The following is a 26810-nucleotide window of genomic DNA, read 5'->3' as shown; positions in this document are numbered from 1 at the left end:
TACTGAAAGTCAAAGATTTTTTAGAAACCCAAGATCCAAAAGGGACAAAAAATTATTTTTTTTATTAATTTTTCATTAATTCGTATGGTTAACAATTTTTTGGCAGGAAGATTATCTATACTTGCAAAATATTATTATACCCCCGATATAATATATATATTTTTTTTTTCTATTTTATGAAAGACTGTAAAAAATGTAAAAAAAACCAAATGGCTGCTAATAATGCTCCAAAGACTGGACTTTTGATTGACTTTGAAGAAAATGATGATCAGTCAGCATCAGGTATGTCTTTAAAAATATTTTTCTTAATTTTTCTTTTAAAAATATTTTTCTTCTGATTGGTTGACCAGAGTAGAAATAATTCTATTATATATATACGTGGTACACCACATTGATTTTTTTATACTGACCCTTTCACACCTTTTGGCATCATCGGTTTCAATCTTTGCAGTGAAATTTTCAAATTTTTGCAGTCAAAATTGAACATTTCCACAAGACTCACAATCCAAATTTTTTTTAGATATATTTTTTTTTAGTTTAAAAAGAAACTGTTGTTTATTATTTTTTAGATAGTTATCTACATTTAGTTAAGCTTTGTGTTTTGTAAAAATAAACATGTTTGCCATGTTTTTTTTAACATAGCCTTTTTTTTCGCATTTGAAATTTTAAGCTATAATTGCAATATCGTCTGTTATGAAAATTAAAATGAAACGACATTAAAGGTTTTAGAAAATCTTTTGTAATTTTTTGGATAGCTAATTTACTGTAATTATTCAATTGGGCGCCGTGTCTGCAATCAAAATTTGGAACGAGTGACGCCTCGAACCATATCGGTGAAAAATCCTTCGGTGATAATTTTTGGCATCTAGCAAAAACTTTGACCGGGTATATTTGAAGGAAATTTTGTTTTAAGATTATCTTTCCTTTTTATTTCCTTCTTATTCATCATCAATTACAATACAACCTGCGTCTTCATTTATCATATTTAATATTAGTTCGTCATCAACCTTGGTTTTAATTGCGGGTTTTTGTCTTCTATATAGTCCACCACTTGGATTTCCCTGTTAATAATTCTTTCTTTTCTTTGACTCTAACAAAAAAACTTTGAGAATAAAATTCGTCAGGTAAAGATATTTATTGGCCAAAAATATTCAATTTGGGTCATTAGTTTTGTGGGTGAAGAAATTTCGTGGAGAAAAATTCTCATCGCCTGCCAAAAATTCGTCACTTTACCCCAACAGATTGTAGCTAACACATGCGGTTTATATTGAAATCCTGCCTTCGACGTTTTTAAAATGTTCGCGTGTAATAATTTTGACGCAACTAAGAATTTTAAAGAATATTCAAGTTTTTTTGCGTGTAAAGTTTTACACATAAAAATAGTAGAAATATTAAGTGCGAAATAAATTTAATGTCGTCTTTCTTGGACCTCAAATGTACTTAATAAACGCAAAATTTGGGGAATAAACCCCAAACAGGAAAATAGCTGCATGAGTATAAAAGGTTATATAAGAAAAAATGTTACTTGAACCATGAGCAGTATGTAAATAAAGTTAAATAAAATAAGCACCCTGCGCTAAATTATTTTATATTTAAACTCTATAACTCTGTAGCTACCAATGTTTATACATAAAGTGTTGATCAACAATCCTTCTTTCTTTAGATACAACCATATCATCACCCAACGATGTACACGCGATAAGAACAAGAAAGTCTATTCCGGATTTAGAACAAGTCTTTCTGACAGAACTCGAGTATTATCGCAATCACATACCAGTGTATCAACCAAATGATTTCTTTCGGAAACCTGAAGACGACGAAGAGTCAAACCATGCAATGAAAGACCCCGAGAATATGCTGCTTCCTATTACAAAATCTGCTTCCTTGAATTCAATGGAGGAAGCTCCACCTCTTCCTCCTCGTCCTCCTCGTCCACCAAAACGCACCAAATCAAGCAGTGAATCAGAGTTATTGGAACGTTTAAAAGAAGCTGGTGTGATTATTTCAGAAGTTTTAATCCCGATATCGTCGAACAATCATAGTGCCAGTTCGGATGATATAGATACGCTGTTTCAAGATCAAAAGTCTCTGTCACGCCCAAAGTCATGCGATTCTCGTTTGCAGATTGAATCAAATGATAGGATGAGAAATAGCACCGGAATTAAATCGAATACTTTGCCAAGTGGTTTACTGCAATTTGATTCATTAACTGACAATGCATCTTTTAGTCATAAACATGCAAGGGAAAGTTTGCTCACACAAAGTGATCGAAAAATTAAAACGTTGTCAGCACAGGACTTACTCACTCTTGAAGACGTCGAGAGAGTAAAAAGCCTGTCGTTTGTTGAGAGTGGACCGAAACCTCCACCAAGACCGGTGTCGCCGAACATAAACAGATTCTCGTGTCCGCCCGGCGTGGGATCAGAATTAAACCCTCAGGTTGACAACACTAAGATATTCTTTGGGAATAGTTTGTTTCAAAAAGCGAAAGAAAGAAACGATGAGGCGATCGCGTTCAGATCTTTAATAGCAGATGTTCGAAAACTTTACCGTTGCTCTGATTTAACTACAAACCCGGGGTATATTTCACCAGCGGTTGTTAAAAACAATGCCATTCATGATGGCGACGTAAACGTGTGTGTTTATTTTGAAACTCTGCCTGAGCCTAGAAGTTTTACGTGCAAGTTGTCATGCACGTCAAATCAAGTGATTGCAAGTTCTATCGCACACTTTCGCGGAGACTGCTCTGAGCTGGATCTTTTATCCGACCAGTATGTGCTTAAAGTAATCGGTTATACGATGTATATGCATGGTGATACAAAATTATGTGATTACGTCCACGTGCAGGAAAGCCTTATACACGGTGCGAACTTAAATTTATCGATCGTGCGTCGAAACCACGTGAATGTGGAGTTGTCACGTGACCAAAAAGACGATGAGGAGGATTGTAGTGGTGTTCATTTTCAGCATTATTTTAACATTCCCGCGTCACTGACAGTGTCGGAGCAAGGTCTGACGGTTTTATTAGATACTTACAACAAGGAAGTTGCTGAGCTCATCAAAAATGTTTCAAAAACCAATGAGAATAAGTACGTTCCCGACAAACTAATTCAGGTTGTGAAAGCTATATCAAGCGCTCTTGCCAACGTGGAGTTGCTTCAAATTCAAGACGCAGTCAACATGTTGCTTTCTTTAAAAAAATCTACGAATAAATTCAGAACTATTAGCCATCATCCCAGAGACCAGCATAATTTTAACCAGTATTTGAATCCCATGTACTTTGATCGAGGTCGTTTTCATCTAGCGTTAGAAAAACTCACCGCTGGTGTTTACTCGTTAATCAAATTATACTGCAAGGCGTTCCAAACACAATTCACGCCCCTCGAATCTGAACAACGCCACGGTGAATTTTCTAACGTTTACGAACGTATCGATCCCCGCTCTCTGACAGACAAATTTATTGTCCGTTTATCGTCTGTGCACCGGCTGCCGTCACAATGGAAACATAATTACGAACAGTTCGAAGTTTCCGTAGGGTTATATTATGGCGGACATTCGCTCTGTCCGGTTAGACGTTCGCAGAAGTCGAGAGTGTGTGTAGGCTTTTTCGAGTTGATTAGGTTCGATGAGTTACTCGAATTTGATATTGTTGTTAAAAAAATACCTCGCGAGGCTAAGTTGGGTTATGTCTTGCATGGTTTGAGCCCACCGAAGAAAGGTACAGATGGCAAGACTGTGCTAGGTTGGTTCACATGCAACATGTACAGTTATGAGGGCTTTCTTCAGACAGGGAGCAGATTGTTCGGATTGCTTAACGATGACGAATTCAACCCAGTAGCGACATGCGCTACGAACAATATCCAAAGAGCCAATACTGTTATCGCAAAAATTGATTTTCAAGTTTACCATACCGAAGTAATATTTCCTGAGCCAGTTTTGTTGTCTGGCAACATAAGTCATGAGAATGAACGTTATAGCGAGCGAGAAATACAGTATATCGTTAGTAAAATGCTACAGAAAGATCTCGGCATCATAACAAAAGAGGAAAAGCGTGTCATTTGGGATGCCAGGTTTTCTTTGTTACACCTCCCAAATGCGTTGGTTTACGTCCTAGTGTCCGTGCCGAGTTGGGATTCCGAGAATGTAGTTGACGTACATTTAACATTAAGTTGTTGGTGCAGGCTTCCACCTGGTGATGCTTTGGAGCTCCTTCAGGCTGATTATCCCGATAAAATGGTTCGGGAAACTGCCGTGCTATGGTTGGCTGACATGCCGAATGACGACTTATGCGAATGTTTGCTTGAAGTAGTACAGGCGTTGAAATACGAGGCTTACCATAATTCCGCACTTGCACAATTTTTGATAAAAAGAGCCTTGGCCAACCCAAGAATTGCACATTATTTGTTTTGGCATTTAAAATACTATACCGGTGACCGGCAATTTTGTCAACGCTTTCAGCTTGTCTTAAGTGGATTATTAAGTGTTTGTGGCGTGCGGCTGCGTTCTCAGTTATCCAAACAAGATGCGCTAATTGTTTCACTCTCAACCGTGGCTAGCAAAGTTAAAGACGCTAAGGAGTCGCTACGGACGGTTATTTTGCAGAAAGAACTTGCTAACTTAAACAGACAGCTCGATTCGACTGTACGATTGCCGCTTGATCCTGCCATCAAAATTTCCTCCGTCACTCCGGAGAATTCGTCGTATTTTTCAAGCAATACTGTTCCGCTGAAGGTCGCCTTTCGAAATGTTGACCCGCGAGGTGATGAAATCAACGTCATGTTTAAAATTGGGGATGATCTACGAAAAGATTTAGTCACTCAGTTGATGTTCGGAGTGATGAACAAGTTATGGATAAACGAGGGATTAGATCTCGACATGATGCTATACAAGGTTTTACCGACAGGACCGCTGACCGGTCTTATCGAAATTGTTCCCAACGCTACAACTTTCCGCGAAATACACGTTCAACATGGCTTAACTGGATCGTTCAAAGACGATTCGTTAGCATTGTGGCTGCAAAGATTCAACTCTTCTGAAAAGGAATATCACAAAGCTGTTCAAAATTTCACTGCGTCCGCTGCTGGATATTGCGTTGCCACGTACCTACTTGGCATAGGTGACCGACATAACGACAATATTATGTTGACAAAGAATGGCCATGTGTTCCACATCGACTTTAGTAAGTTTATGGGCGATGTGCAGAAATTTGGCAGCATCAAAAGAGATCGTGTACCGTTTGTTTTGACGCCGGATATGGCTTACGTCATCAATAATGGCGTGACATCTACTCAAAATTTTCAGAAATTTATTGAGTATTGCTGCACAGCATTTAATATAATTCGGCGAAATAGTCACGTAGTGTTGAATTTGTTGGGATTAATGGTGTACTCTGGGATTGCTTATCTCTCGCACAAGGAAGATTTATCTTACGTGAGCGAGGCACTGCAATTGCATTTAAACGAGGAAGAAGCAACCATGTACTTCACGAGACTAATCGAGAATAGCTTGTCGTCTCGCTCAACCCAGTTAAACTTTTTCATTCATAACGTCGCTCAGATGAAAAATGTTACGGATACGATTTTAAGAAGCTCTCGTTCCAGCCCCCTGTTCTCGTTTGCTAATAAAGTACACAGTGCAGAAGAAGACGGTATAGTGACATCGGCAAGAGTCGTTGACTTTCAGAAACGATACGTACCCGATAAGCATTATGTATTTGTTATTAACGTAACAAGGGAAAATCTAAAAGGCCCGAAATTTGTGTTTCGGCGTTTCGAAGATTTCCAAGAGCTCCATGCGAAGCTAAGCTATATTTTTAACGTATTTAGTGGCACTGTTTTACCAGATCTCCCTGCAAAAATAATTATCGGGCGAAGTCAAATACGGGAAGTAGCGGTTAAAAGACGAGGGGAGTTGGACCATTATTTAAACTTGCTTTCGAACATCCAAGATGTTTGGGGTTCAGAGATCGTCTCTTCGTTCTTGCACAGTTACATCAAAGACGTCGAAGAAGAAAGAAGGTTCGCAGAATTCGTGACGTTGCTACAAGACGGGCGAAAGTCGCGCATAGGAGGTAAACTCAAATTATCGTTGGTTTATAAAAATAACTCACTTCGACTACTTATCATGCACGCTACTAACTTAATACCCAGGCGCCTTCAAGGGTTAGCCAATCCGTACGTAAAATGTTACTTGCTACCAGATCCCTTGAAGCGCTCAAAAACGAAAACGAAAGTTTGTCGAAAGTCGTTGAACCCGACATTTAACGAAACGATAGTCTACGACCTGTCATGGGAAATTGTGAGAAACAGAATTTTACAGGTTACAGTATGGGATTACGATAATTTAGTGGAGAACGAATTTTTAGGGGGTGTCCATTTTTATTTATCAACTTTTGATTTAAAAGAGAAAAGAACTGATTGGTACACGTTAACTGATGTGGAATTAAATGAATAATTCCGTGCCCGTTATCTGATGTCGAGTTTACTGAATAACATGACTGCGGTGTGTTTACGTGTATTGCTTGCAGCAACGAAGATATAATTCGGGTTTCGTATGTGCCTGTTGCTTTCTATGGTTACTTGGAGAGGGCGGGGGATAGAGTGTCATTTAGTCCCAACTAGCTTTCAACTTTCAAGTGCGAATGTTAACTGTTCCACCAAAATATTTTTTAGCAAGAATTGGTTTAAATAATCACCCTTCGTGTTTCTGACATTTTTAATGTTGCTTGTGAAAAAAAGCTGCCATGTTGAAAATAAACAAGTTGATATATAACTTGTTATTAGATTATAAAAGGTGGAAAGAATTATTTTATCGTAAGATTTTATGTTAATAAACGCCCTTGGGTGCCCTAACCACTGTCCCCTCCCTAGTCAATCCACTTCTAAAACCAACTCGTCCGCCCTAAATAAAACCAAGCGTTTGTACAGCATCGTTTATTTAAGCTTCTATGTTATTTTGAATTGTATATACTGTTCTAATAATTCATTTTACTGCATTTATAAACTCGTCCCTTGAACATCAAGTTTTCATTGTTTAGAGTGTTCTACCTTGATTTCTAAAGGTCGGTTTCCATTACCAGAAAAAGTGTTTAGCAACTATCGCACAACAGTCACTGTTACGACTTTAGTGGAAACACATGTTGTACAACAAAGCGACACAAAAAGATGTCGCACAACTAATGGTGTACAGGTTTTTTTTATTGTAATGGAAACCAAGCTTAAGGAATATTTAAACTATTGAGAAAATTACCATTACAAAAGTTGTATTTAGTCGATTTTCTCTTCGTATTTTTCGCTTAGTGTAAACACACGTTTGCTAATATTTTGTAGCCATCAATTTGTATTTTTAATGCATTTTACATGAAGTTGGATAAGAAAAAATTTAAATAATATATTATTTATTATATGATATAGTTTGTATTTTTTTGTTATTATTTTATTTTTTTATATTATTTTAGTTTCAAAATGTTAATAATAATTATCTTTTTTATCCATTGTTTTTAATATAGATGTCAAGGTTTCTTTTTGTTTTCAGTAAAAGTGGGGTCGAGGTCAAAAATACCTCACAGAAATCTTCAAAATTAAAAATTTGGCAAAAGTCATTTTTGTCACCTGACACAAGGTTGAAGCTTGTGTCAGGTGACTTTCGAGGGTGGGCGGCTAAAGTTTACCTCGATTAACTCCCCGACTGGTAATTTTCTCTTACTAATTTTTATCCGACTAAATCTTTCGAGGCAGGCCTATGTTTTATTTAAAAGTTCCAATTTTGTTCCTAATAAAGTCAAGTAGCTAACTTTTTCTCCATATTAATTAATGAACTTTGATGATTACACAGGAGGGAAAAGATGTCAAGAAATAGAATACCCAACAATGCTTACTTTCTAAATAATTGGATTTATCTATTTTTTTACTTTACGTAAAAACAAACATTAATCTACTATTCATTTTCCCCAATTTAAGTTTAAAGGGTAATTCAGAATGAATTTTATTTATTAAAGTATTGGTAAGGATTAGATTTTAGATCTTTTTTTTTTGATTCGAATATCTACAATTCATAACAAAAAATTTGCCACAACGGCGATTTTTTGGTAGTTTTCAAAGTTGGCAAACCATAAGCTTGGAAAATTGCAACTATCGTATGATTTGATACGCAGTGTTTAAAATACGCTAGTCGCACTTTCCAACATGCCACAATATCACAAAAAAAGACTCATGCTGACATCAGCAATAATTAGCGCAGCAATTACGCAACCAATTAAGCAACCAAATAACCTAAGATCTTAAGTCCACTGTCAACATAGTGTGAATTCAATATAGAAATTGCCGAAATTACTACTTATGGCGACGGGCCTTAAAATTTTCGTGCTAACATTTTTTCTTCTTATTGTAGAGTAATCCAAGGTTTTAAGTTTGGAATTTCTTCTTAAAAGTAAAGGAAATATCGGGAATTATAGTCCAAGTTTCAGGAGAGTTTATATTTATCAGGTTTGGCTAGTTCTTACGTGGCTGTGATATGACGAAGGGGTGATTTAGAAAAATAGCTGGTAGAAAGCTTTTTCTTTATCTCCTCCATTCTTTTTCGCCTCAAATTTTCACGTGTTGTATTAGCTATAAATAAAATTTAGTGGATGAGAGATATTTTCCCATGTATGTTAGGACTTCTAATTCAGAATAACGTGACATACATTTTTAAAAACACAAAACAGGTGCCTACCGTAATAGACTGGCTTTACTGGGCTTACTCTTGGTAACCTAACTGTGGGGGGGGGGGGGGGAGGGCAACACCAAATTTTGAAAAGTGTAACAACCCACTTCAATTTGTTAAAGCCTCATATACTAGGAAAATATTCGAAACAACGATTATCCAACAACCCCCTCTTATTAGAACCCCTCCATTTATTCAGATCAAGAAGAATTTTCAGTAGAATTGGGAATTGAAATAAAAGAAAATGTTCATAATTCAATAAAAGTCTTCAAAAACTCAAGGAATACATCACCCTCGTCCCCCAGGGTTTTTGGCCTTTTTGACATCGAAAAGGCAAAGGACCCTGGGGACGAGGGTGGGAAAGCATACATAATAAGATGAAAATTAAATTTCTCTGAAATAATTTACAATAAATCAAAGGCATTGTGTTCAATGGAGGTCTGGGAACAATGACAACCGCAAACGAAAACGTGAACCGCCTTCTTAAACGATACGATAGATGGCGCTCAGAGAAAACCAGAAAAAAGGTTATGTGGAGAGGACGACGCTGTCATTATTCGCTAAAAAAAATAATATATATATATTGAAGCACCCACCAATTCTTACTTTTCGTTCATAACTGTTAGCCGAAATTGTTGTGTCTTATTAATATAAATGAAGTTGAATAACCATGTTGATATCAGGATGGTAAAAAATACCAAGCTGTTTCCAGATGACCAAGAAGTGATGGTTTGTTGACATGCAACATGATGCTTTCCCCATTTTTACTTTAACAAATTTAGTCTTGAATTAACAGTTTGAATTACAATTTTTTTATAAACAATGCCAAATTTTAACATCGCTCCCAAATTTGTAAATGCTAAACAATTTGTTTGATTTGACAATTTCTTGCATAATAAACTTATCGAGGTAAATAATACCTGAACAATTATTGAGTTCGTTTGAAAAATTAATCAACTTTAAGATTGAGTGAAAATTTAAGTCGTTCGTGAAAAAGTGTGCAAAATAAAACCTTCAAACTTCGGATTAACTTAATAATAAAATCAATTTTTTTGTTTACCTGAGTTTCTGCCATTTTATTTCCCCTACTGCTCAAGCAGTATTTTTTTGTTGACTTAGGTTGTGTTTACAGGAATAAATCTTTTCATGTTGAGTGTTGGATGAATCAATGTAATCCTGAAAATTTATAAAAAATTCCCTATTTTTTTACCAGTTCATTTGATTTAGTTTTTGAATTTATTTCTTGTATGTAGCTCTCCCGAACTCTTTTTTCTCTCTTTTTTTTCTCCTTGGTTTGCCATATTTTAAATCTTTAGTTTCATCTCTATTTCTTTTATAACCTCTCCCACTGTTAAAACTTGCAGGGAAATTTTAAAATCAATACTAAATATATTTACAAGAGCGGGAAAAAATCATAACCAAAATTCATTTACGAAAGTGGAAAAATCAATACCAAATATATTCACAAGGGCGGAAAAAATCATTACCCGATCCATTTGTGAGGGTGAAAAATAAATAATATATTCACAAGGGCGGAAAAAATTATTACCATATTAATTTACGAGGGTGGGAAATCAACACTAAATATATTTAAGAGGGGAGGGAATCATTACCACATTCTATTACAAGGGCGAAAAAATTATTATCATACATATTCACCAGGGTGGAAAACAAAATATATATAGTCACGTGGGTTGGGGGTGAGGGGGAGGGTCAGAACAAGGAAAAAAGTAAACTAAATATAAAATCATACTCATACTGAATCCTCATTTGGTCATAATGACACGCCCTAAGTCTCTTTTACGCCTATGAGATATCATGACTGAAAAGACCCGTTGTCTCTTTCTTTTTTATATCTGAAGGCGGGCATCATATAAAGCGCTGTGAATAAGATAGTTGACTTACTAGTCAACTATCTTCGTTTTCAGAGTTATCAGTTCAGTTAGCTATCAGAGTTTTTTGTCATCCGGTTCGAATATCTATATTTTATCCTAGTCTGTTTGAGGCTCTTTGGATTGTTTCTTCCCAAGAAACATAAAAGATGTTTTACATCCTGTGATAACGTTGCTCCTGCTAATAATAACTTTGTTATCTGTGATGATGCTGGGATATCTATATTGTAGTTTTTACTGACCAACTTCGTTCCTTGCTTTTTTTCCTTTTTATTTTTATAAATGCGAATATTTAAAAAATATTTTTTGGAAAAGATGGAATAACTTTTTGTCGTTTGTTTTCGCACTGAAACGACTAAAATTAATTTTAACATGCCCTCACAATGTTAAAATAATTTTTATCTCTCACATATGGAGGTTTATTACCTCCTGAACCATTTCAAAACACAAACTTTGATTAATCAGTCAATAAAATAAAAACTAGATGAGCATAGAAAGTTTTAATACATTCTAATCTCCAGGTCCTTTTCCTGTGGTGCTCGCCTTATAAAAACGAATCGAGACAGGAGATCCTGTAAACTAGGTTGTTCTAGGAGACTGTTCTTTTTCGCCTACACCTCTTCTCCAAAGTTTTCTTTAAAAAAAAGTGCGCACGTGTGGTTAACACGTGGAAAAGTGTGGTAATATTATGTTAAACTTCAAAACATATGAAAACAGAAAAATCTTCAACAATAGAAAAAAAAATCCAGTTTTTAACATATGGTAATAAAAGAGGTTGCCCAAAAGAACAGATGATATCTCTAAGAAAATTTGTAAATTATTTATAACTTAAAAATATGTCGGCGTGTTGTTGTGCTGTATATAAACCCATAAACTTTTTTACTAAATACAGTTCTCGATTGGACAGTGTCGTGTTAAATCACACGTCTTGTCATACGACATCGCCTGTGTATAAGCGATGACGGCTTGTTGACTAAGAATAATCCGCATTTTGACAGTACATGACGTTTTTGTGTTGACGGGGTTTGCGAAAAATATTTTGTTATTTATAAAAACATATATGGTGTTGAATTTTAAAGTTTGGTTAAAAAGATTATGTTGAATATATGTTAAAATGGACAGCTATTTCGTTTATGTAAACAAAACGTGACGATTATTATAAACCGAGTGTTTAAAAAAGGGAAGAATGGAACCTAACAAAAGAATGACATAAGTTGTCAATTTCAACACGACCTTTCGAGTGTAATGTGAGAAACGTTTTGGTTTTTATAAAGTTTAGAAAATATTATAACAAGTAGTTGCTTGTGAAAGAAGTTACACGAACAAATTATTTTACGATACTTGAACAAAACGGACAGGAAAATTTTAATCGTCAAAAAAGAAAATATTTTTAAAAGAGGAAAAGATTGATTAATTTATAATAAAGTTATTTATATGAGAAAGAAAGAAAAAGAAAGAGAAGAGAAAGTATTTAACAGAAAATTACTTTGTTTGAATATAAATAGACATTGGGGAAAAACAAACTGGAAGGTGAAAAAAATAAGTTCCCCTGATAGAAATATAAAAACTCGCAAAAGAGACACAAATTAGTAACAAAACTAAATCCAACATGGAAACATCTTGTAAAGACAAATCGTTTAAAGTTATTGTGTTAGGTGAAGCTGGTGTTGGTAAAAGTTCTTTAATACGACGATACACGCAAGGTTATTTTTCACACCGTACAACAACAACAGTCGGGGTAGATCGTATACCTATCGATATAAATGTTGATAACGAGACTTTAAACTTTCAAGTTTTGGACACAGCAGGTTGTTTTGGATTTCGTGGATTGATTAAAAGTTATATGAACAATGTCGATGCAGTGATTTTTGTTTACGATTTAACAAATAAAGAATCGTTCGCCTGTCTGCCATTATGGAATACCATATTAAAAAGCGCGGGAAAACGCGATATAACGAAGATTTTGGTTGGAAATAAACGCGATTTATGCGAAAAGAGACAAGTACAATTTAAGAATGCTAAAAACTACGCCGATTTCGAAGGAATGGTTAATATGGAAATTTCTGTAAAAGAAGAGGAAAGCGTAGATCTGGTATTTCAATGTGCTGCAAGAGAACTTCGTTTAAAGCGACAAATCAGTGAGACACAACAAAAAAGAGAAAAAGAGCTTAAGAAGTCGTCTATATTCTCCAGAGCAAAATCAGCAGATATTTTTGAGGACGAACGCGATCGAAGCCCAAAAGAATTTGTAAGAAAATTGAGTTTAATGGTCATGGGGAAGAAAGGAAAATGCCACGGAAGAAGGGAAACACCATCAACCCCAGCTTTAAGAAGAAGATTTGAGCAAACAGGCTTTTCTACGGACACGTATAGATGGACGTAATCTGTAGAAGAAATAATAACAGTTATTTTTTGTTACTTATAACCGATTTGTAAGGATTTTTTGTATATATTGTGTGTTCTGTATTTGCAAAATTTATTATATGAAAAATAAAATATAAACAGTCTTTCGAAGAAATGTAAACTTAACTAGCTGACAAAAATTATATATATCTTGTAAACGATTTTTGAAACCAGTCAACTCCCACTTGAAAATAAAATTTCAAGATGTTCGTTTTTTAACAATAATCCAGGTTATAAGAACGTTGAGGCTAAAAATAAGAACATAATAAGAAAGTGCTCAACCTAAATTCTTTCATAGATGGAGAACAAAATAATGTGAATCTAAAATAACGTGTATTTCCGAACCTTTTATTTCTTACAATTTATTTATTATTACATTATTACTATTCTGGTATCTATTTATGTTTTTGCAACCTTCCTCTATTTCTTCCACTTTTATATATATAAAAAATATATATATATTTTTAAATCTGACTACATGTTTCTCGTACATTCAGCCTCAGTTAAAATTTAGACGTTTTTATAAAAACACATGCTAAACGAAATTCCGAATTTCCGATGCCCTTTCTCACCCATGTCCCCAGATGAAGGAAGAAGGCGATATTAAGAAGGAAATAACCCTGGGGACAAGGGTGGCCCTTTCTTGAACAGTCAGTCTTTTTAACAAAACTTCTCTTAAGAAAAGCAGTGACCGGAAAGATGATTTCGTTGAAACCCTGCCTTAAAATTCAACAAAAGCAGGTTTTTTATGACCAGGATATGTTATAGCCACCGGCATGCAAAACGAGGGTGATTGGCTAAGTGTCTATTTCATAAGGATAAAACAGTTAAAACTGAGCCTAAAACAATACTTTACGCCCAGCAATTACCGCCCGCCCAACAATTACCGCCCAGTAATTTATCTACTTTCCAGTAAGTTTGATATTTTCGGAAAAAACTCACGCGATATAAAAAGAATGATAATTAATAATGTATAATAATTTAAAATAATTAAATTATGCAAATAATATTTCGAAACCAATTTTCTTCAGTGGAACTTCCAAACGTTATTTCTTGTGAAAGTGAAAGAGATGTACAAAAGTGTTTTTTCTTACTGACCCTAATTGGCATCACAATTAGATAATTACGTCATGTTTTTAATCTTAAATCCAAACCGCATTGCTCATAACTAGTCGTTAGCCCGTGGAAAATCCACGGGTTTGCCCGTCCTTTTTATACCGCATTGCGTGCTTCTCGGTATTGCGCAGCTAAGCTACCATTTCACGTGACAGACAGACGGACGGACGGACGTACGGACAGACGTATACGGGCATTATAATATAGATCTTTTAAGATACAACTTTCAATGACATCGATGTATATAAAAACGAGTATCGCTATTCGGGGAGCTATAAACCTAACTTCCCGGTTTTGTAACTCGAACATTTTCTAGACTCTATAAAAACCTAGTTTATAAAAACGTTAAATGATTTTACAAAGAATAAAGAAACTGGCCTGAATTTATAGATTATAAGAACAAGATAATCAAGCCTAGATTTACTAAGAAACAATTATTTTACAACAATTATTTCTCACAGGTAAGAACAATTTAGACTTAAAAAGTTAAAAAAAAAAAGCACGTCAAGCCTAAGCTGATTTTTTGAAGATCTTATATAAAAATTTGTAGCTATCAGCTATCGCTATGTAATGAAAATGATTTTTTTTGCTATAATTACATTCAAGAAAGACAGATCTGGATATTCGATTAAAATTACAATAAAGAAAGCACGCGAACGTCAAAAGTAACAAATTTTCGAACCAAGTAACTAAAATACGAAAATCTCCTAAAAACTATTCTCGTTCCACGATCTATTTGAGATGAACCTCACAGGTCAGGGCAGATGAGATCGGTCTCACTCACTTTTAGGTAAAAGCGAGGCTATACTATTTTCTCCATTCCAGCACAAGCAAACTTTAGAATTTGAATATCTTTTAGCCAATCTTGCAGTCTTAAATTTAAAAAAAAATTCTAGGATATCCCCAAACCTCGCACCCAGGACATTTTGCCTTTCTGATTAATTTGATATCGGCGAAAAGGTTGTTGACATTGTTGGGCTAAGAGACCCTTAAGACATCCTCGTTCCCAGGGTTTGTTGCCTATGTCAAAGCCACTAGCAATTACTTAAAACGCCCTGAAGACAGGGCTGCTCTAGGAACGCACATGGGGCGTCCAAAACCATAGTAGGGTCTCCGTGGTTAAATTGACCCCTTCACTTTTAAAACAAGTGCATGGTGCTGAAAGTAGCTAGTAAAAAGTGGTCAAACGCCGTCCTGTTGTAAAAAAAAGACCCAAAGAGCCCTGGGATCGACGTTGGTCAAACACACTAACAAGCACTCTTGACACCAGAGCTCTTTGAGACAAAATTGAGGTTTTATCTCAAAGAGATTTGGAAACGAAAATAACAAAAACCGATTACTGAAGAGAGTTATATTTGTACAAAAACGACTTGCACTAGTTGAAAATTTTTTTTAATAGAAAAGAAACAGAAGTATTAATTTGCAATTTGATTGATTGCTCCGTTAATTATTTTTTTCTCTAATAAATTTTCCTGATCCTTTGAATTTACTTTCTGTTCGACTAAAACAGTAAATTTTATCAACAAATTCATCTGAAGCGAAAATCCAGCCTGACACATTGATTATGGTATCGCATAGTAACGAGACAAACAGTGACGCGGTGACGTAACAATAAGCTTTACACTATCGTAATAAATATGTATATTAACAAATCAGCTGACACATTGCGAAACTTGATACAGGAAAATCTAAGCGAGTTTTTCGCTCTCCAGTTACATATTTGTTTAGTCCAAACGCCTCTCTTCTCTCAAGTTCCCAGACACTAGATAGGTTAGATTAATGAACTCTTAAAAACATTTTGAGAATAATGCTATCATCAGACAACCTCGTACCCAGGGCTCTTTTTCTCTTTCCGACGATTGTCAAAAAAACGGTATCACCAGATAACATTTTTTATTTTATTCTATTTTTTATTTTATAAATTTAAATTATGTGACAGAATGAGAAGAATATTCGGTTTTTCAAACATTCTTCTCAATAGAAATTGTTGTGTTACAACAACCTTGTAGAACTTGTCGCTGGCTCGTGGAAAAATCCACGGGTTCGCCCGTCTTTTTTTATACCACATTGCGTGCGTCTTGCTACTTGCGGCAACATTTTGCGTGACAGAGAGACGTATACGGGCATTATAATATAGACTAGTCAGTAGCCGGTGGAAAAATCCACGGGGTGACCCGTTCTTTATATATGGCATTTCGTGTTTCCGTAACAGACAGACAAACAGAGAGAAGACGAATATAATTATAGAGATCATTTAAGGCTCAAACTATCGATTTTGTAAGAATCACGACTCTTAAACCACAAAGTATCATAAGAAAAAGGTTTGAGCCTACCTCTCTGCAGGGGGTACTTTTCTCAGGAGCGGATGAAATGATTGTAGCGAAGTTTTTAACGAAAAACGCTTCTACAGAATTTATTTCAGGCTCAAATTACATTACCCCTAGAACTGACTTATATATGAAAGACATGCATAAGAATATATTATGTAAAACCATATATTTTACTTAAGACATTTTTTACAATTCTGTATAATTTTAATCGATCTTGTTTATTAGGCCTTTGAAGGACCTTTAAAGTTCTAAAGTTGGAAATTCGATTTACTTTTTGAAATAGAATAGTATATTACAATGATTTTATTTTCAGGTTCTTTCCTTTCCTAAAACCAACCTCTTAACACACCTTCTGATCGATTTCGGCATACCCTAACACCTTAGAGCAGGTTCTTCAACCCACTTAACCAATTTGAACAAAACCAACCTCGTCCCCAGGGCTCTTTGTCTTTAATTAAAAGTTCTCGTCGTTCAATATGCATAAAGAGACAACCAGGTTCTGGGATCGAGGTTGGGACAAAACCAATACCTAGAGAAGTTTCACTATATATTTTTACATGAGTGCTCCTTTGAAGATAAAGAAATGCCAATTTTCGTTGACCAGTTAAGGAGACTGTCCAGTACATGTTTATAAAAGTACACGCAAAGGTAGGATAAGATAATCCAATCCAGGACAACGAAAAGATATAATTCTCGATCATTGCTTCACATTTTGAATGTTCCCGCGTAAATGTATTGTAATCTTCAAGACTTCATAAATGCATTTTTTTGTTTCATTCACGCGTTTTTTCCTCTTTCTTTTCTTTATGACTATGAGGAGCTCTATTCTACCAAACTTTATCGCAGTTTAAATTTTCTGATTTCAGATCATGGTGTCTCTTCATGACAAGACACGAACAAGTACTACGAACAGACTTGGACGTTCAGATTTATAATTTCGAGGGAGTTCTTTTGTAGCGACGAAAGAATTGACTCAAAAGTTCTTTTATTTAAAAGTATTTCATATATACAGCAAACCTTTTCGAAAAAACTTCCGGATTTCTCACATCTAAAACTGACCGTTGATTGTTAAAAAAACGCGGTACGTCATTTTCAGCAAAGTATACTAGAAGTTTAAATTTGCCTTTTTTATTTTGAGCTTTGTTTGTTTTTGTTTTTGTTTTTTTATTTGTCTTTCTTTTGGCTTCATTGTTCAAGTTTTCCCCTTTTTCGCCAATAATCTTTTCACAAAACTAATTCTATTCGCGTCTTTGTTTTTAATACTTAAAATTTTATTTTAATTTTGGACGCCAGCCATCTCGAAATGAAAACAATTTCTTGACTTCAAGTCTTTTTAATCCCATTTCTTGAAAATCCTCAAAATCCAGTTGACAAAACAAGTCTCCGTCGATTTGGTTTTCTTCGAACATCTTCACTACATAGTCCGCCATTTTGATATTCTTCAAACCTTCGCATATTTCGAAAACACTCATGTCACTGACTTTCGCTTGCTCCACTTCGCTTGAAGATGACGAATCACTTTTATCTAACTTAGCTTGGGGATTGGGCACTAAGGGTTCAGGACTGGGTTCTACAGGTTGAGGTTTTGATGCTATTGTTTGAAATTCCCCAATATGAAATGCTATTTCTGATTGATCAGCCGAGTTAGAACGATTCGTTCGCGGGATTGGCACATTTAACGCAGATATTTGGATTGCTTCGTCAACAGACTTTGCACGCTGTTCGTATCTTTGTTTTGGAAGAGAGGTCTGGGGAGAGGAAGATTTATCTGTATGCTCAAATTTTTCCCATGCCGAGTAGTTAAATGCAACTTTTGAGATCGGTGGAGGAGAATATGTAAACCCAGAGATTTCCGATGACGTACTGAATACTTGACTTACGCGCGAATTTTGGACATCGTTTTCGATTGTTTCAAAGTTATGAAACGATGACTTTATATTCTCGTAGTGGGGATCATCAGTCAACGTACCAACTGCTACTTTAACAGTAACATCAAGATCACGTGGTATCATAAAAACGACTTGAACATTACCAAGTCCACTGGATGCAATAATTAGTTTATCATCATAGGAAGACATGCACTTAAGTACGCCTAACTTTTTGTGAGAATCGTTTTCGCTGACAAATTCAAAATGAAACGGATATGTAGAATTATTCGTCTCACTTGGGATAACGTCGGTTAATATGTGAGACTTGTTATCAATTAACGGTTTAAAACCAGCTACGCAATCGAATGGTATTTTAATTTCTACGCCTTCCCTGTTTTTAAAAGTCATAAACTTTTTCTTGGATAATCGAGTCAAATTTAAACTAGTACTGTCTGTAATCACTTCTAATTTCTCCCCAGGCTCCACCGAAAGTTCGTAGTTAACATTACTGTCAACATTGTAGTATCCACGCGTTACTTCCACGAAATGAGGTATGGGGCGAGCACGTGACAAATCTGCTACACGTTGGTATACGGTATCATAATTTTCTGGTCTTAAAATTACTTTCTGAGGTGTGTGCAGTGGTATGTGAAGCTCTTTGTCGTGGCGATCGTAACATAAAACTTTACGTTCTGTCGTTAAAGTGTGAATTTTTAAAACTTGTCCAGCACTGAGGGAGTTATCATCTAAACCTCCATCAAATCCTTCCTCCACCTGAACTATCTGTGGCAAGGGATACCTGGAAACAAATTGAGAGAGCGGTAACGACTCCTGGCTCCATTGGATGTTCTTTAAAGTATCAGCGCTCATACTTTCGGAGGAAGCACTAGAAGTTGCCATATTAATATTGTATGCTAAAAGAATAAAACAACGTATGTATTATTCACGTCTTTATTAAAAAACAAAAAGGCTTATGCTTTGGAAAAGTATTTCTTCTGAACTAATAGCTTTCAACCACTCTATGCCTTGAAGGTGTTTATACAAAAATATAGTTCAAATTTCACAAAAAACTTTAAAAATAAATAGAGAGTAATAAATACTGCGTTCCTCCGTTGATGCTTTAACACCATACTTGGTGTTGAAAATAAATTTTATACTGGAATACATATATAAAGCCATAAAATTAATTTTACAAATCCTTCATCGTAGACAAAACGGTTATGTACAATTCAATAATACATATCTGTTTATAAAATGGCGCAGCAAGCCACGACTGACGACACACAGATATTTAAGATTCGTTATTACTACTTTTGAAAAGATTTTTTCTTTGTATATACGAGCCAGAAATACTAGTTTAAACTTCCAATATTTGAATAAATAATTTCTGTTATTTCACTGTAAATATTTCTGCCTGATTCTTGCTTTTGCTCTAAACTGTAGGAAACAAGATCTCTTCGTCGCTTCGCTTTACATCATATGTTTTCGCATGGTATATTTCTTATCAAAACATTAGGTCTAGATGTCATAATTTTAAACCACATAATTAATATATAGGAATTCGAAACAACAATATTTGTTAACAACTGATATCCTTAAAAAGGAACTTGTGATTAATTAAGCCAGTAATTAAACCATTCCATTATAAAAAAAGTCATTAAGTTCTCTGTACAGAAACAAACTACGGGGGAGTGTTATAAGTTGCTATTTCTAAAGGCTTGTTTACATTTGACTGCATTTTTCGCGTGTTCTACAATGTCTAAGTGCGAAACCAAAAAAACGCGTAAGCTTAAAAGCGGAAATTGCAGTCGAATGGAAACGGACCTTAAGAATGCTATTAACTATAAAGTGATACCCTTCTTTGTATCTGTATCTGAGTTTTTACATTCTTTGAGCACTGTCTTTACTGAAAGTTTACCTGAAATTTATCTAAAGTTGTCTTGTAAGCTTAGCTATATAGCTGTCGATTAAGTCCTGCTAAAATTTTCATTGTTTCAGGTACGTTTTATAACTTTTTTAACCAATATTTTTTCAATCCAAACGCATTGATTTTTTCATAGATGAAGAAAAATTCAAAAAAAATAAATTAAAATAGCAATCATACAAGACATATAAAGAAAACGATTTGCTAAATAAAAAATTTATATGACGAATTTAATTTAACCCAAAGTACGATTGAACCCAAGAAAAAAATAGCTTGACTTACCGTGATTAGAACATGCCATTTTCAAATTTTCTTGTTCAGCTTTTTGCAAAAAAACACACCGTTGTTTTTTCTTTTTAAAATTTTGTTTTATGAATTTTTTTTTTGAAATATAAAACTAATATTGACACGCACGTGGAAATAAGCAGACCAGACAACACCTGCAATGCATAAAACCATTTATACGAAGCGCCATTTTACACAAAAATGTGGTAGCGTTGCTGTCATTTAACTTTTAATTACATAAAAATTTCCGTTTAAATATAGATATGCGTTCAAAGTGACGGGAAAATATATCCACACGCTATGAGGATCATGCTAAAACTCAGACGGGACTCGTTCTAAGTGCATTTTGTGATAAAAATAGAGCATATATTTCGTGTAGTCAATATGAGCCAATTAAAGTGCAAGAAAAACTCTACCATATGATAATTAATATATACAAACATATAAAATATAAAACACAATATATACAAATTCAAGTATTTGGTTTTCTTCCGAAATAATTTTGATATTTTTTTTTGAAGCCAGGCCGGCTACTACATTGAACTAGTTGCACGCCCGGGAATCATTCTCGTCCCCAGAGCTCTTTGAGATTAAAATTTTTTTTGAGTTTATCTCAAAGAGCTGTGGGGTCGAGAATGCCCGGGAATAAAACATTGGAATTCACTCGTTGCTACTCGCAGCTGATAAATCTTTTTAGAAGAACTAAATTTCGCGGAATTTAATTACGTGTTGACTTAACAACAAAAAATCAAATTAAAAAAAAAAATTGAATTGTCTTTTCATTAATTTGCGTGGAAGACTCATTAAACCGCAAGATTTAGTTACTGCGAAATTTAGCTCCCTCGAGATTTACTTCCTTCAAAATTTAGTTTCTTTAAAGGAAGCTTAACAACTTGAGCTGCGTTGAAAAAGATAAAAAACGTCTTGCTCAATGAAACATTTTAAAATAATTTAAAAAATATTAAAAAAATTACAATCATTACTTTGATATTAACGAAATTCTCTGTTTTGTTAGTTTCCTTTTTATCGTTTACTGTTGCATGCCAACGAGCTAAAAGTACAGTAAGAATTGCTGACTTCCTCTTTACCTCATCCAATACTATCTACATTAAGAAATTACGACAGTTTTGGAATCCAGCCTTCTCTGAAACTAACAATCTTTCTAATTTCAAAACCACTTAATCCGATCTCTTTAAATTCATTTTCTGTAAGCCTGCATAACAATTGACCATCAATTTGATTTTCTCTAAATGTCTCAATATGCTTTTCTAGTCTTAAATTTTCCAATCCTTCACATAGCTCTCTTACGCTCATGTCTTTTACTGGTATAGAATTAGTAGAATCACTTTTACTACGCTTTGATTTTGTCATCGCAGATGAAGAGTGTTTTTCTTTGGAGCCAGGAATTGGTTCAGTCGTTAAGGATTGTGTTCTGCGTGGCGCTCCCACTTTTGGTGTAAATTTTTCGCCTTGAGTAGGTTTTTGTGTTTCCGTCACAGGTGAAGCAATTGTGGCCTCCACCGGCGACAGATATCTTTCCACCTTTACCAGTGATTTAATCCAAGTTTGAGAATTTGATTTTTTCGTTGGATGAAGATTAACAACCGCGGCGTATATGTTTTCCGATTTTGGAATTTGTCTCTTTTGATGCTGCTCCGTCTGTGGGTTACTGACCAGTACCGATTGTGATCGACAGCGATTTTCTCTTTTATGATCGAAAGAAGGTTTCTTAGGGAGGTAATGTTTATTATCAAAATTTTCATAAACACTTTCCTGTTTGTTTGGACCACTTTTGAGAACTTCGTTGAGGCGAGCTTTTTCTAATTCCTCTTCAATCCCTTTAAAATTTTGATAAAGCGCTCGGACGTTTTCATATTCACTATCATGGTTCTTTGTACCTTCAGCAACTCTGACTGTGATTTCAGTTTCAATTGGAATGCTAAAAACGTAATGTGAATTGTCTTGCATGCTTGAAGCGACAGCATATTTACGCGTTTTTACTTCCTTGCATTTCAAAACATCAAGTTGATAATTACAAAACTGAGGATTAACGAACTTGAAGTAAACTGATCGGTTGAAGCTTGTAGCCTGGTTTGGCAAAATTTGATTCAACAGAAATGTTTCCTTAAGATAGATTGGTTGAAATCCTGCTTGACATTTAAATGGCAATTTGAACATATCTCCTGCTTCGTTGCGTAAAGTCAGATAATCTTTCGGTTGACTTGTTGCTTGCTCAATTCGAAACATGACTCTTAGCTTTTCATTTTTTCTGACATGCACACCATTTGTTCCATCACCAATTGAGATAAAGAACGTACCCTGGGTTATAAGATAATTTGGAAGGGGACTTAATTTTGCTATTTCTGCAATGGACGAGCAGTGCTTTGGATGTTCTGGAATGAAAAATTCCACTGGTTCTTGGCATAGTACCGGCACATGATAAGGCGTCTTATTCGTGTCGTAACAAAGCGCTGTCAATTCGCTTGTAACAGAATGCAGCTTTAGCTTCTGTCCAGAAAAGAATGTATCGTTAATACCGGATCCATAATTTCCATCGTCAACACAGACAATTTGTGGTAACTCATATTTTGAGACAAAATCTTTTAACTTTAAACTGTCTTCGGTCCATTTTATATTTGGCAAACGATCATAAACCATTTTAACATTAGTGAATTCGTGTAATACGCGACCATTGACAGAGTAGCTGCAATTTATTTTGTCATCATCCCTGCCTTTCTTTCAGAAAGGTCAAAACCATTATTAGCAAAGCGTAACTTTCGGACCATGACGCTTTCAGATGCTTATTTTTTAAATGTTAATTCATACCGAAACTTAATTAAAAGTCTTAATTTTCTTTCTATTTATTAGATTCTAAAATATTATATACACCAGAAAATTATAACCGTATAAAGGTTGGTTTCCATTTGATTGTATTTTCTGCAATGTAAAGAGCTTATTAGTTTTTTGTTAACGCGTGCGCACTTTGACAAAATCTCTAATTTAGTCAAACTGCGCATGCGCTAACGCGAGTTTTTTGCCATATAGCAAAAAATGCAGTCAAATAAAAACGGACCTTTAGATAACAAACTAATATGAAATGTGTGGAATATATGTAGAGCATGAAAGTTGCCAATAGCAACGAGAAAATTGTTCTAATCCAAACCATATTTGTTTTTTATCAGACCACTTGCAATTCCATATTTTGTCGTGATTGTAATGGAATTTTCAGATCAAAGATTATATAAGACAATAGAAAAGCTAAGCAGTAATGAGAAATTTAATACCGACTGTCAATGCTGTAAAATTCCCGGATCTTGTGTTTATAACCGGTAAAGGTCTTTTGAGATGGGCCTATATTCGGATAACCTATATTCAACTGGACTTATATCCGGGTGGGCTTTTATCCGGGATTTTACTGTACTTCTACTTACAACCTATGCTGTTTTGTCAGCCATTTTGCAACTACATCATTGATTTTCAATTCGAGAGAATTATACGTTCAAAATAACATACAAAAGTGAAAATGTGTTTAATATCTAATACCATGCACCATTAGTGACCAAATTTTATTGGCCGTTGGTTGGAGGATGCTGCGTTGCTGTGTGTTGAAATAAAGTGATGAAGTACATGAATCGTGAACTCGCTAGTAAGTAGGTAGATTAAGGCTAATATGCCATCCGTTAAAACTTGCAAGAAAAAAATAAAAATGAATTGACAGTGGTCTTTAAATATTCCCGATTTGTTTTTTAAAATAATGCTTCCGTCTACTATAAAGTAAGTTTCGCTGTTAACATATTTACAATATCGTTCAAAATGATTATATCGCGAGACTGTTGCGATATCCTCTTTAAATATACATCGTGGTCCTCAGGGTATCTTGGTCCTTGAGCCCTTATAACGAAGCACAGCTATCAAATTAATTAAAAAGGCAAAATGCCCTGGAAATGAGGTTGTTTTAAATATGTGTACATACGAAACTTCTTACAGCTTTGGACGCCAGCCATTTTCATATTTGACCAGCTTTTTAATTTCGAAATTATTTAATCCAATGTCTTTGAGTTCTTCATCTTCGAGTGCGCACAACAATTCGCCATCGATTAAATTTTCTTTAAATGTTTCCACGTGTCTTTCCAACCGCAGCTCTTTTAACACGTCACACAGTTCGCTAATGCTCATATGTTTGACATCACACACTTCTTCCTCTAGCTCTTTCTCACATGAGTTAACTTCAGCAGACGTACCGAAATCCACAACAGGGTTTAGAATGTCTCGATTAACTGTAACGTTTGTATTTATTTGAGCATCTGCTTTAATCGAGTCAACTGTAATTAACTGGTCTATACGAGAATAATAATTTTCCCCTTGACTGTGTGATAATTGAACTGTTTTTTCTCCCACATTTAAAGGAACCGTGTCTTCCTGTCCTTCAGCAGTGGTAGGACGTTTTTTAGAATGACTTGGTTTCCGTTTGAGTTTTCTATGCAGCAACCCATGCACTTCGAGTGAGGAACGGAAAATGTGAGAACTTTGTGAAATTTTTACTTCGTCCTCGATTCCTACAAAATTGTGATAATTGATCCGAATATTCTCGTAATCGTTGTCGAATCTATTTGCGCCTTCTGCAACGGTAACGGTAATTTCGATCTCGAGTGGAATACTAAAAACATTCGATGAACTGTCCTGTTCGCTTGAAGCAATAACAAAATTAATGTTGCAAACCTCGCTACATTTTAAGACACCAAGCTTGTGATGTGAACATTGGGGATTGGTGAATTTGAAATGTACTGGCTGCTCTAAAGTTATAGCTTGGTTGGAGAGAATCTCATTCAAGTAATAGGTTTGTCCAGAATACACTGGCTTGAAACCTGCTTCGCAATTAAATGGTAATTTGATTATTTCGCCATTGTTACTGCGACATGTTAAGAATTTCTCATTGTTGTCTTTTAAGGTGGTGGGTTTTTTACATAACACTTCCAATCTTTCCTTGCTTTCAATGTAAACGCCTTTTTCGTCACCACCCACTAAGGCGAAGTATCCACTTTGGACTTCAAAATACTTTGGCAATGGTTTTAGTTTTGCCACATCTGCAACTGTTTTACAAAGACTTGATCTGATATCATTTAATTCGACCATTTCTTGAGTTTTTATTGGTATTTGATAACATATTTCGTTTTTGTTGTAACATACAGCTCTTAATTCACTTGTTACTGAGTGCAACTTTAATTTTTCTCCACTGCTGAACGTGTCGTGTTTGCTTGATCCATAATATCCATCTTTGACACAAACAATTTGTGGTAATTTGTACTTCATAATAAAATCTTTTAACTTTAAACTTTCTGTACTCCATTTGATGCGTTGTAAGTTATCATAAGACATCATAGCTATGTTGTTTTGCAAGTTTCAAGACATTTGCAAAAATATTTTAGCGAAAAAATATCTTAATAATGGATATGAGCCGCAGAAAGTTAAAAACTGGAAGTATTTAGGGAAATTATTGATTGTGGAAGTTTTTAAAATTTATGACTTTCATTTTTGTTTGTCAAAATTTAATTATTTAATCGTGTATATTACATCGCGTCTCGCACAAAATTACATTTTGCGGGTATTCATTTTCGCGAATGACGTAAATTAGCATAAAAATTCGTAAATTATTGACATTTCTAGACTTTTTCCCATGCATTAATTTTCGCGAATGGTAGTTTGCAGCGGGTACAAGACTTTTGCTAACTTAACTAATATACGCGAAAAGTGTGAAATTTAATTTAATAATTGCTAAAATTAATGCCATCAAGATTTGCACATGCTACCAATGTAAATTTTTTGTTTGACTTTTTCATTAACCTAGGAGGCCTAGGACTAAGGGACAGGTTTCATTACATCGATCAAATTCTGGTCAGAATCTCATGAAAAAGTTTTCAGAAAGCGGACAATGAATAAGCGGACACATTTCTATACACAACATGGATATTTTTGAACTTTTTTCTTTCTAATTAGTGGACAGTTTTATTGTCGTTGCTATTTTAAACATTTATAATAAAAACAATTAGGCTTCTTCTCTAGCTTTTTTACCAACCACTTTATGGCTTTTGTTGGGCAATAAAAACGATTTTAAGCCCATGTTCTCCACGATTCACCCTTTTGCCGACAACTTTAGTTTATATAAAGGTTACAGTGAAAGTAAGGAACCTTGACGAAGCCTTTTAAATGCCCCAATAATTTGCCTCTTCTCTCAAAGAATTTGTACGCCTGATTATGGTAACGTCTTCGTTTTCTTTTTTTGCTGACTCTC

The 26810-nt window shown here is 34.9% G+C and overlaps 4 protein-coding genes across 4 annotated transcripts; 2 read left to right on the top strand and 2 right to left on the bottom strand.

Moving 5' to 3' along the window:
* The first annotated feature begins 183 nt into the window (after window positions 1-183).
* Window positions 184-8046, top strand: LOC130613988 (phosphatidylinositol 4-phosphate 3-kinase C2 domain-containing subunit alpha-like). Its single transcript, XM_057435369.1, has 2 exons — window positions 184-282; window positions 1664-8046. Exons 1-2 carry the CDS (start codon window positions 210-212, stop codon window positions 6451-6453), a joined length of 4863 nt encoding a protein of 1620 aa, XP_057291352.1. The 5' UTR covers window positions 184-209; the 3' UTR covers window positions 6454-8046.
* Window positions 8047-11481: 3435 nt separating this feature from the next.
* Window positions 11482-13159, top strand: LOC130613801 (ras-related protein Rab-30-like). The gene has a single exon (XM_057435145.1). The coding sequence runs from the start codon at window positions 12205-12207 to the stop codon at window positions 12976-12978; it is 774 nt and encodes a 257-aa protein (XP_057291128.1). The 5' UTR covers window positions 11482-12204; the 3' UTR covers window positions 12979-13159.
* Window positions 13160-17412: 4253 nt separating this feature from the next.
* LOC130613800 (uncharacterized) lies at window positions 17413-20778 on the bottom strand. The gene is made up of 2 exons (XM_057435144.1): window positions 20519-20778; window positions 17413-19226 (listed from the first exon to the last, which is right to left on the bottom strand). The coding sequence occupies exons 1-2, from the start codon at window positions 20535-20537 to the stop codon at window positions 17716-17718; spliced, it is 1530 nt and encodes a 509-aa protein (XP_057291127.1). The 5' UTR covers window positions 20538-20778; the 3' UTR covers window positions 17413-17715.
* A 128-nt stretch (window positions 20779-20906) lies between these two features.
* LOC130613522 (uncharacterized) lies at window positions 20907-25980 on the bottom strand. Its single transcript, XM_057434854.1, has 4 exons — window positions 24506-25980; window positions 24065-24164; window positions 23706-23779; window positions 20907-23257 (listed from the first exon to the last, which is right to left on the bottom strand). Exons 1-4 carry the CDS (start codon window positions 25898-25900, stop codon window positions 21638-21640), a joined length of 3189 nt encoding a protein of 1062 aa, XP_057290837.1. The 5' UTR covers window positions 25901-25980; the 3' UTR covers window positions 20907-21637.
* Between the last annotated feature and the right edge of the window lie 830 nt (window positions 25981-26810).

Source organism: Hydractinia symbiolongicarpus, chromosome 11, assembly GCF_029227915.1.
Source record: "Hydractinia symbiolongicarpus strain clone_291-10 chromosome 11, HSymV2.1, whole genome shotgun sequence".
Lineage (NCBI taxonomy): Eukaryota > Metazoa > Cnidaria > Hydrozoa > Anthoathecata > Hydractiniidae > Hydractinia > Hydractinia symbiolongicarpus.
Note: the sequence above shows the minus strand (reverse complement) of the source record. Positions and strands in the feature narration are given on the sequence as shown.